Source organism: Haemaphysalis longicornis, unplaced genomic scaffold (assembly GCF_048455015.1).
Source record: "Haemaphysalis longicornis isolate Haplotype H1 unplaced genomic scaffold, Haemaphysalis longicornis Haplotype H1 scaffold_174, whole genome shotgun sequence".
Classification (NCBI taxonomy): domain Eukaryota; kingdom Metazoa; phylum Arthropoda; class Arachnida; order Ixodida; family Ixodidae; genus Haemaphysalis; species Haemaphysalis longicornis.
In genome coordinates, this window is record NW_027526279.1 from 228877 (window position 1) to 240834 (window position 11958).

At 46.9% G+C, this 11958-nt stretch overlaps 1 protein-coding gene across 1 annotated transcript in view; it reads right to left on the minus strand.

Annotated features, from left to right (window-relative positions):
• The window catches only part of LOC144166516 (cytochrome P450 2C3-like), a 35498-nt gene extending 25766 nt beyond the window's left edge, over nucleotides 1-9732 (minus strand). Inside the window, exons 1-3 of the mRNA XM_077696024.1 lie at nucleotides 9625-9732; nucleotides 1980-2284; nucleotides 691-806 (exon numbers count right to left, since the gene is read on the minus strand). Coding sequence (XP_077552150.1) covers nucleotides 691-806; nucleotides 1980-2284; nucleotides 9625-9657 — 454 coding nt within the window. The 5' untranslated portion in view covers nucleotides 9658-9732. The remainder of the gene's footprint in view (nucleotides 1-690; nucleotides 807-1979; nucleotides 2285-9624) is intronic.
• Between the last annotated feature and the right edge of the window lie 2226 nt (nucleotides 9733-11958).

Consider the following 11958-nt stretch of genomic DNA (forward strand, 5'->3'; position numbering starts at 1 on the left):
GCGAGGTAATTCTGGCATATTGAGACAAGCAGGCAGTTCTTTGGTAACCCTTTTCATATCACACGCACATAATTTGTTGTTGTCATTGTTACATGAACGAATTTTACACGGATACGATTCGCTGCGCGCGCGACACGCATGCGCGGCACGCACACACGCGCGCGCGACACGCAATAAACATTAATACTTTGACTTCTGTAGCATTCTTAGCTTTTCCCCTTGAGCATCCTTGTTCCCACTTTGTGTGCAACATGGCACACAACAGTATGTAGGCATCCTGGACGACAGGAAACGATAGATCGCCGAGAACTCGCTGCAGTTCGATGCTCCGCTTTCCAGTTGAGCCCTTGAACATGGCGGTGGCACTCGCGGTGGCCGCGAGAGGGCAGCAGATTTTGCATAAGGCCTATTGTTTACAGCTTCGCAGTGCTACCACCTTCAGAGCGCGAATTGGGAATAGTTTATTTGGCGCGCAGGAGATTCTCTGACAAATTCGTCTTAAATTTCTACACTGTTCGACCAGTTTTCTACTCTCTTATCACTCGTTCATTTCGAGGGCCTTGTGTTGACCTCGACGATTGATTTTAGACCTAGTTACTTACCTAACGCTTTCGCCTTCGGAAGCCGCCGCTGTTTGCCGAGGAATGTTTCGGGCATGAAAAGGAGGGGGTTCCATAAACAAGCACTTACTGTTGAAATACGGGTTTGGAGATGTCTGCGTGTCCTCCATTTTTCCAAGGTAAATATCGATGAAGTCTCTGTCGAAACCCTTTTCAGAAGTTGCCGTGTGCTCTTCTATCTGCTTTCTGATTGCGCGAGACAAAAAAATAGGGAAAAGTGAAGCTTCTTTATTTATTTGTTTGAGTATACTGCAGACCTTCTCGGTCGAAGCAGGAGTGGTACAATGGGTATACAAACAACGATGTCACGTGCAGAAGGGCACAGGCACAATCCAAGAAAAGAAAAAAAAACTATTCAATTACCAGTAGTCAAGACAACAGTGTCAGAATCAAAAGTTCTGAATAATGCGAAAAAGTACAATCCAATCCAAGGGAAAAAAACTGCTTACTGTAAATCCCCCATAGTACATTTGCATCTATTGTTCGAAACTTGTAGTGTTATTCTTTTCAATAAAGAATTCTACTGTGTCACAGTTCACAGCTATTGATGGAACGACCCCAAAAGTCTTCTTTCCCATTGCGCTTAAGGTGTTTCCTATCCACTTTCAGACACAATCATGCCTGTCTTCAAGGGTTTGATTAAAAAGAGTTCAGAACGGTCGTGTTATAGAGACTAATAGGGAGACCAACGCAAGGATCTATTAGAAAATATCAGCTTTCTGGTTGCTTTAAACATCGGGTTAATGAAAGAAAAAAAAATGTGCAGGGGGCAGCGATCGCTCTGCTTTCTGATGACAGCTTCGTTTGTAATGCACAGTGCAAAGTACTAGCGTGCGTGATGGACGCGAAATTTACAAACGTTCCTAACAATAACAGGTAGTACCTTATTCATGTCGTCTGAGTGACTCTGGCACTGTGGTGAAATTTTTCGAAACGAGTATCGGATCATGTTGCATAAACCGAAAGGAAAAAGGCAAGAACATGACCCAAACAACCCAGCGTCCGAATCAAAACTAAACATGGCAGCTTCCATGTCAAAATAACTGCTTTAAATGATGATTGTGAATGATGTGAATTCCTCTACCTCACCCCTTATTGCAGACGACGGTAACCATCGCTATTTTATTCTGCTAGTCACGAGCTGTCGCTTGCCCTCGTGGCTGCCCCGGCTCTCCCCGTATGGAGCACATTTCATTAAAGACTCATCCTGCACCGTCGTGTTGCTCCGCTCTGGTCTTCGCAGTTGGAGTATCCAGAGGTCCCGCAGTGAAGTTACCAAATAGACAAGTTTTGCTAGAGCCAACTTAGTGCGTCTAACATACCGCGACTCAAAAGCTAAGAATGCAAGATCAGGCTTACTTCGTAAACGTGGTGATGTCGTCAATCCTGGTTACCAATTTGTTGAGGCGGCTACCAGGAAGCTTTTTCAAGATCATGGTAAAAAATGTTGGATTGAATTGGTAGAGGCCAGCGGTATGCAGAGCTGTCACGAGGCTTTTGATTAGTTTGTCCACGTGGGCTCGAATGGGATGATCCCACGGGAACCGTTGTCCATACAGAAGCGTCGAGATATTGTTGGAAGCGCAGGGTAGCATTACATTGTAGACGTGCACTGGTTTGCCTTCGGCTTCGGCGATCTTATCCGCAGCAGTCTGGAACTCCTCCTGGGAATAGATATGTATTGCTGTGAATGATGTGTCGACGAGTAAATTGATATAAGCCGTACACGAAAAACCCATGTTCCTCTAACAATACCTCTAGAGTCGCTCGTGTTAAACGTTGTTCTCGTGTAACGTTGCCAGGTTAAGACACCAATGGCGGCCTGCCCGGCACCAGGAATTCTCAGCACCCTCTGCTGCGTCACTGGCCTGACCACCGCCGTAGGCAGTTGCTTCGCAGCCACTGAAGACTGAGAGCCGTGGATTAATTGGTGCCTTCATGGGAGGTTGTGGCCGTTGCTACACCAGGGTGGCCATTCCTGTTAAATATCATTCCCGCGAAGCAGGTTACGAAAGCGAGGCGTTATGTAGAGCCTACAATGATAAAATTTACTCGTTTCAAGGAACATCTTTTACTTCATGTACCCAGATAGGACCTCTGATTTATGTGGCGCGGTGACCTCCCACGTTATGAGGAGTTGCTAACACTCAGGTTTCGAGTACCTATGTTCTTCTGCTAGTACCATTCCGCGTTTTGTTCCATGTCCCATCCTCCGTGATAGTAGCTGACAAGAGGACCGTATTAGGTTCTGAAGTGGTTCGAATGCATAGAAAATTCACAGCGACAGCCGCCAGGGTACAAGAAAAATGTGACAGAAAACTTGCCCGCATACGTGCTCACTTCGCTGCAACTATCGTTGAAAGAGGATAGCTTTTATGGTATCTCTTATGTAAATGCCTCTCATCTCTCCCGACCCGCCTGTGGCGCTCCTTCCTCTCCCGTCTCTCTCTTTCCACGATAAGCACGGTGGTGGTTTGCATAGGTCAACTGGATTTTGCCGCATTTGCACTGCTCACCGCCATCTATGGGAATGTTTTGGTATTCTTGGACCTGGAACCCCGGTTATTTTTTGTTATCGCAGAAATCGACCAGACATACATTTTTAAACCAACGAACAGTGAAAATTCCACTTTTGTATTGATATTTTGTCCTTAATATGCCTGGTGTTTTCTTTTTTCTGAAGTTTGTTGACAAGTCCTAAGTGTATTTCGAGATTTATTTGTAAACAGACGTCGCTGACTGTCGGAACGAACGTTAACCGTCAGACCGGCCACCGAGGTTGTGTCTGTGTGTGTTGTGGACGCGTTCGCTTCGGAATGGAATGCGACGTTGTTCTTGTGCGGGGGACTGTGCTTATTATTCTCGGGATTTTCTTTCTCCAGCGGCGTACGACTAAATTTTGCATCGGGTATGTACAGTGTGCGTGGCTAAATGCCGTCACGGCTTTCAGGCAGGCTGTTGTAGCATTCAGGCAGCCAGGCAGCAGTAGCATTCTGCCCCGCTATTCCAAGTGGTTGTAACGTGCTCTTTAACTTGTGGCAAAGGAGCCGCCAAGGTGCTGACATATACGGCGAAGGTTGTATGATATGGCGCTTGGTTTTTTAAAGCAAATCTTTCTAGCTCTACCAGCCGACGGTTCTTTCGTGGCGTGCAGTACAACAAACTCCTAATGGTGGAAATTGTCCGGCACCATGATTCGAACAACGGTCCTTCTGCGCGCGAGGCGGATGCTGTACCTCTAGGCCACCGCTGCGGTTAGGAGTGCAGTAGTGGCGTACAGGTAGAGCATCCGCCTCGCATGCAGAAGGATCGTGGTTCCAATACCGGTGCCGGTCAATTCGAACCGGTGATGATGAATAAACTTTATTCGAGACCAGGTGATGATGTTAGGGCACCCGCCTGGTGGGAGGCTTCCTTATTCCGGGGTGCCTTGGGCTATGCTAGCCATCCGTCCGTGCCCTCTCCACCAATTGTCGCTGGTGTGGAAGGTCGGAGCTGGTCAGCAGCTCCACCGAATTAGAAAAAGATCCGCGTATTGATGGAATTGCAGAATAAGGCTTCGGGTGCGGCGTGACCCTGGATTGGCCACTCTGGTGTAGTAATGGCCACAGCCTCTCATGAATACGCCAATTAATCCACTGCCCTCAGTCTCCAGTGGCTGCGAAGCAACTGACTACGGCGGTGGTCAGACCTGTGACGCAGGAGAGAGTGCTAAGAATCCCTGGTGCTGGACAGGCCGCCATTGGAGTCTGAACCTGGCAACTTTTAACACGAGAACTAAGCGACTCTGGAGGTATTGCTAGAGAAATTAGAGGCCATAAAATTCATTCATTCATTCATTCATTTTTATTTCCTTAAGGACCCCACTGGGGGGTATTACATAAGGGGTGGATATAGAGAAAAATACACATTTGAACGCATTAGTTCTATGAACACAGGTGACTACTGACATTTGCTATGAAATTTAATGGGCAGGTGGTTGAAACAATGGAGCAGGGAAGGTCGTTCCAATCTTTGGCTGCACGGGGAAAAAAAGAAGCGGAAAAGGTGACAGTTCTGGTACGATAACGGGACACTTAAGTGGATGGCCGGTGCGGTGTGAAATGTATGTCGGGGGAAGGATGTAGGGGGCTACATTTAGTGGAGAATGAAAAATTTTGTGAAAGAGGGAAAGGGTGGCGATATGGCGGCGGACAGAAAGTGGTGATAAGCCAGATTGTGCTTTCAAGGATGAAACGCTAATGTTGTACGAGTACAGGGAATGAATATGTAATAGGGCTTAGGGAGGTTCGGAGGACAGGTGAAGCCCTTACGGTGCTGAAAAATGGACACGTCCTATGTTACTGTGGTCTGGCGGACAGAAGAGAACTGGGAGTGGGATTTCTAGTCAATAATAGCATAGCGGGCAACATAGACGAATACTATAACATTAACGAAAGGGTAGGAGGTCTTGTAATTAGGCTTAATAAGAGGTACAAACTCAAGATGGTACAGGACTACGCGCCTGCATCCAGCCACGACGACCAGCTGATTGAACGCTTCTATGAAGATGTGGTATCGGCAATGGCGAAAGTAAAAACACAGTATACCGTAATCATGGAAGACTTCAATCCTAAAGTAGGTAATAATCAGGCTGGAGGCAAGGCAGTTGGTAACCTTGGTCTGGGCTTTAGAAATAGCATGGGGGACCTACCAGTCGAGTTCGCAGAACGGAATAATCTACGCATCATGAACACCTTCTTCTGCAAACGGGAGAGCCAGAAGTGGGCGAGAGGAGCCCGAATGGGGAGCATAAAAATGAAATAGACTTCATATTATGCGATAACCCTGCCGTCGTGCATGATGTGGAAGTGCTCGGAAGGGTAAGGTGTAGTGACCACCGTATGGTAGACCTCGAATTGGGCTAGATTTGAGGAGGGTCTGCAACAAGCTAGTACGTAAGAAGCCGATCAATGAGCTAACAGTAAGACGTAAAGTTGAAGAATTCTGGATGGCGCTAAAGAACCGATATTCAGGTCCTACCGAGGAAGCAGAGTTTACGACATAGTAAGGCAGTGAAAATCCCACACGCATTATCACGGAGTGGGCAGTAGAAATCGGGGGCACGATGGCTAAACACGATACTGGTAAACGTTCCCTGGACACAAAAGATCTAATTAGGAAACGCCAAAGCATGAAAATCTCCACCGCGGATGATAGAAAAAGAACTAACAGAGCTTTCGACGTTAATCAATGAGCCTAAGACGGCTGACATACGAAAGTATAATATGGAGAGGATCGAATATGCTGTAAAGAACGAAGGCAGCCCGAACGCAGTGAAAAGGCGTTTAGGCATGGGGAAAAATCAAATGTGTGCACGTAAAGACAAGCAAGGGAATGTCACCACAAATATGGATAAAAAAGTCATAATAACCGAGAAGTTCCAATAGGATATGTAAAGTTGGCAGGACATCCTGAATAATGCCGAACGAGAGAGTAGTTCAGAGGAGCTAGACATCCCACCAGTAACGACAGAAGTAGTAAGAAAGGCTTTGAAAGAAATGAAAGGGGGCAAAGAACCTGGTGACGATCAGGTCCACAGCTACCATCATCCTCCTAACGAGAGCAGCAAAATACCTATAAGGAAGGGCGTCAGACAAGGAGACACAATCTCTCGAATGTTATTCGCAACATGTTTATAAGAAGTATTCAGAACATTAAATTGGTAAAAAATGGGAGTAAGGGTTAACGAAGAACACTTCAGTAACCTCAGATTTGCGGATGGCGTTGCCTTGCTAAGTAACTCGGAGGACAAAAATAAAAAGCATGCTTACCGCACTGACAAACAGAGAAGAAACGTGGGCCTGAAAATTAATATGCAGAAAACTAAAGTAATGATCAATAACCTTGGGACAGCACAGCGGTTTGAGATAGGTCTTGATGCAGTAGAAGTGGTAAGCGAATATTTCTACTTTGGCCAAGTAGTGAACCCAGATCCCAACCATCAAGCAGAGATAATTAGAAGGATATGAATGGGGTGGAGTGCATTCGGCAGGAAGTCTCAGATAATGAATGGCAGCCTACCATTTTCCCTGAAGAAGAAAGTGTATGACAGCTGCATCTTACCAGTACTCATCCATAGGGCAGAAACTTGGAGGCTTACTAAGAGGGTTAAACTTAAATTGAGGACGACTCAGCGAGCAATGGAACTGAAGAAGATATGTGTAACATTAGGGACAAGGAGAGAGCTGAGTGGATCAGGGAACAAACGTGTTTAAAGGACATATTAGTAGAAATTAAGAAGAAGAAATGGACAAGTGCAGGGCATGTAATGCGAAGGCAAGATAACCGTTGTAACCGAGTGGATCGCTAGAGAAGGCAAGCGTGGCAGAGGGCGGCAGAAAGTTTGATGGACAGATGACATAAAGTAGTTTGCGGGGATAAATTGGTCGCAGTTAGCACAGGACCGGGGTAATTGGAGAATAATGAGAGAGGCCTTGCCCTGCAGTGGGCGCAGATAGGCTGGTTGTGGTGGTGATGATGATGATGATGACCCTTGTATTCGCAAACGTAAGTTTAGTATCAATTTTGCCTTTTGACACTGGTCGGTGTCTTAATCATATTTATGGACAAAACGTATGCTGAAAGGGCGTATTTTCGGGAACTTGATGCTCTTCGGCGGAATAAACTTTTTGAAAGGTTGCTAGCTGTGGCACTGTACCGGAATACCACGTTCATTTTTCTTGCTTTCAGAGACGGCACCTGAGATTGCCAGCTTGTCTTGAACAGACACGAACAAATCATCGACGAACCTATACCTCTGAAAGCAGTGCAGACGCGCGACTACACCGGAACAGGTGTGCACAGCACCAGGAGGTACACACCAAAAGCTTGGCACCTGACCGGCACAGCACTCGCACCCAGAGACGCACGTTAGTTTGCGGTGCGGGCGAAATTGGTTAAATTAGTGCATTTGTTCAGCCAATTTTCCAGAAAAAGTGCGAAGTACCATGAGTCATTGCGAAGCTAATATGCTACATTAAATTTAACCGTCGCAACGCCTTTGTTGCATAGAGGTCGCAAACACATGTGCCTCAAAGGGGCTTACAATGGATAATTAAAAAACTTTGTTATATCAATGAATTCATGAGAGGGGTTCGCTACATGCAGGCTTATCTGTATCTGAATTGTTCTTTTATATTATAAATGGATGTCTGATTAAGTTTTGTGATTGGAAAAGAAAAAAAACACGCCTTTAAATTGTTTAACTATTGGAATACAAAAGGCGCTCCCGGCGCCCTCGGGTGGCCGTGTTTCAAGTTTAAAGGCAGCAAAATGTTCTAGTAGATGGCGCGAGCTGTGGCACACAGCAAAATTGAATTGACTTGCGGAAACCATCGCCGTGTGTATCATGGGATGAGTGAAAACTGATAAAAAAGCGTGCAAGAGAAGTCAGACATTAACGTGAGACAAGCCGCAACAGTCTACCATATTTTTACGACATTAGCACCGAAGTGAGCAGATAGGCGGCCAATTTATTCTTCTTGGGCTAATTGCTCTTATACTATATTGCAAAAATATATTTATTCATTTCGCACTTTGTTGCTGCTTTAACTGAACCTTGTACCCGCTGACCGGGGTCCCGAAGACCGTGTAAATGTAGTTTCTAGCTGTCCTCGTAACAGAAATACAGAATGTTACCACCGCAAGGCAGGCAACAGAGCTTAAGAAAGGTCAGGTAACCATAATAAACCGAAGGTTTATTGTTCTGACTTTAGGGGTCATATTGTGAACACGGCAAAGTGAAAGAAAAAAATACTTCCATTGGCCGCAATCGAACCTGGGTCCGTCGCCTCATGAAGCCGACGCATATTCGATCGCACCGTTTCGACATGGTCGAGGCGGTTTGGAAAGCTTAGGTAACAACCAAAGAATACGTCACGAGAAATCTTCGCGTTCAACCATCGTCGGCGTTTTACAGAGTCGAAACGGTTTTCAATCTTTTTCATCACGAATAATACACCAAAAGTAAAAAAATTACACCATCTCCCCGAAGGGAACTATGTGGTGATGCAAAGCATGGGGGTTCCGTGTAGGTTCCACACCGGAGCAGAACCGGCGCAGGCGGTGTCTCAGAGCAGACTGAACGCCGCGCAGAGCGCGCACCTGCTTTTATACAGTTGGAGGACAGTATAATTGAGGAGAGACGCGCATGTGCAGTGGGGGTGTGGACGGCGCAACAAAAAGGGAGGGACATAGCCCCAACCATGAGATGGCTCTTGGAGCGACAGTGTCGCCGGTGTCTTCGTGGGCTGGCACGAGACGAGCACGCTTCCCCCTTAAGGGCTCCTGGAGCGACTGTGTTGCCGGTGTCTTCTTGAGCCGGAACAAGATGAGCTAAGTGGTGAGGAGGAGCGGCGAGGAGAGCGGCGTTATCACAGCTGGGTAGGGCTCCTGCAGTGACAGGGTTGCCGGTGTCTTCCTGAGACGTCACGAGACGAGCCGAGCGGCGAGGAGGAGAGCGGCGTTATCTAAATTGGCGTGGAGAGGGGAACCAGGAGCAGAGGTGCGGATGCCGGACGCCGAGGGACGATGGAGGGTCGACTAAGAGATGCTTTCCATCTAAAAGCGCGTCCAGCTTAAAACACCAGAGACACGTGTGCTGAGGCCGCAACGCGAGGAGGTCAAACAAATTTTTTTGTGTTTCTAATATTTTGTACAAAAATAATTCACTTAAATAGTGCCATTAAAAGCATCATCTTTTAGAGAGAAACAACAGGCGTTTTGCGCTGCAAAAGACCAGCTGGACATGGTTTATTGCGGTTTGACTATTACTACTGGTGAAATCGCGTATCGACCTTTATCAAGCTACGCTTCAGAACCTTATCTAATCATTCTATGACTGCTTCAAATTCATTTGTCTCTGTACTTAACCGTTTCCATGCATTTATGGCAGGAAATAAAGAAACAAAAATCATTGTGAGACCACTCTGCTGCTCACAAGAAACTGGAGTGATATACTTACCAGGATACCACCAACAGCGGAAGACTTTCCCATGCCGAGGTCTCGAAGTACACGGAGGCAAACTTTCTTGTTTTCGTTCCAGACATCACCGTTCTGCGTAGCCAGCCCTCAATAAAGACAGAATAAAGAAAGAACCTTTTGGTGTATACAGACCACAACTCACTCACTCACTCGCTCACTCACTCACTCAGTACGCGACCGATTGAAGAAAAAATATCCACATTTCAATTATCACTGAATGAATAATTGTCGAAGCACATAAACTAACGATAATTGAATAGTCTAAGTAATATTTCACTTACTGAAATTTGTGAAAAGTACGCAAATGCTGACTCCATACACCAAATCGAACATTGGTTAAAGGGCCACAAAAGTGCTTTGTACACATTAAGAGATTAGAGTGTGGAGTCGATAGGGCATGTATGGAGCGCTCCTGGTGCATTAACAAGAATTTCATTAGTAGAAAAATCCATCCAAATGTTCCGTTTTCCTCTGTGCATCATATTTGCCATTTTGTATAAAATGTCGTATGATGCGCACCTCTTAGAGTTGGCTTCACTGCGCCGACTGCGGAGCTCGACCATCACAGCGCCGACAAACTAATTCGGGTGGCTGCCGGCGGGTCATCGCCATTCGTTAGCGCGGGGAAAACCGAGCTTCGGCAACACTTGTGCATGGAAGAACGGTGCCTTTTTGTTTGTTTATAGGCTTTGTTAATCCAGCAAGAGTCGATGGAGTCAAAATACCTCTGCAATTTATGAAGACATTACTACAGATGACCGAAGTGCTACACCTGTTCCCCTGTGCGGCCCAACATTTGTGCAGGGCGGGAAAGTTGTGTGTGAGTCGTTGACAATTCTATGGGCGGAAATTAAAGGAAGTAAGGGTGGTGAGGGATGTACAGATCATAGATACGAAAAATATCCCGAAATGATGGGACTAGCCAACAGCAGAACCCTTCATGTTAGTACAAGCCGGGCCTGGGTACTGCGCGGAAGCTGGAGCCTGAGAGGCATGGTTGCCGCCTCTGCGAGAACCAATAGAAACTGGGTCTAGTCTATAGGCGCTTTCAAGAAAGTTTTCTAAAAACGACTGCTTCTACGCCTGTCGCCTCTGCTCGCGGCAACGGACTCTCCCACCCCACTTCCGCACGCCATCCATCTGCTTCCGGGAAACAAATCACAAGACCTGGTGTATTGTGTATTGTGTGCTTTGTGTATTCGTACTTTCGGGGCAGCGCGCAAGACGCTTGACGCTGTTGACCGTTGGGTATTTTGGTATTTATGCTCGCCTTTCCACGTGCTGGTGCAGTATTTTAGGGACAGATCTCCAGGAAGCTACTCTGCTGGTTTGAGTGGTCATGCTTCTGCACGCCAGTGGGCTACGGTGTCATCGTTTATATACGCGTCATGAATTGAACAGTTACGTTTGAGCTTTGCCTTCGTTGTCGGAAGGGAAGGACGTCTCCCGCAAGCCACTCGCCAGTCACGCTACCTCGACAAAGCAAGGGCTGCACTTAACGCCTCGTCGTGTAACAACTGGTGCAGCGGCGCGGATTCAACTTTATTGATTTCCAGGAAGATTTGAGCTTTGCAGAAACCGCCGCGGTGGCTCAGTAACTATGGCGTTGTGCTGCTTACCCCATGGACGTGGGTCCCATTCCGGGCCGCGGTGTCTGCTTTCCTGCTGCTGTGAAAAGCTAAAACGCCCGTGTGTTGGTGAGTTTAGCGCAAGTTAAAGATGCCCAGTTTGTCAACATTAATCCGGAGCCCTCCACTACGGCCGCCGCATTACCTGTGTAGTGACGGCGCGTTAAACCTCCACAATGAATGAAGTGCAGAATTCTCCGCGGTAAATGATGAGGGCACAAGTATTCGTCACAAATGTTGCTAGGCTTCAGAGGATAGCTTGTACGACGTGCGTTTTTGTCGCGTGGATTATTCGCACCTGACAATTTTGATTCAGTGGGAAAGCAGCACTTGAAACAACCAATATTTTAAGTGCAATGCACTTCTTAAGCGACCCTGAACCTGCGTCCACCGGTGATGTCCGCATCACATACCCACGTAGGGGATTGGCCAGGAATCTCCTCGTCTTCCTTGGCAACGGGGGGAGATGGGCGCGCGCTGCCTGGCCGCTGACATGGCACATACCCACGTGGAGGATTGGCCAGGAATCGGGCGTGAGAAGGGCTAATGCACCCGCTTAAATGCATCTTTCTTTCTTTGTAGTTGTGTGTGTGTGTGATCTCTCTTTCGCGAACATTACCGAACCACGCAAATTCAACTCGTGCATTCGCACTTTCACATTCTTCCCCTCAGGGAAATGCGGGGA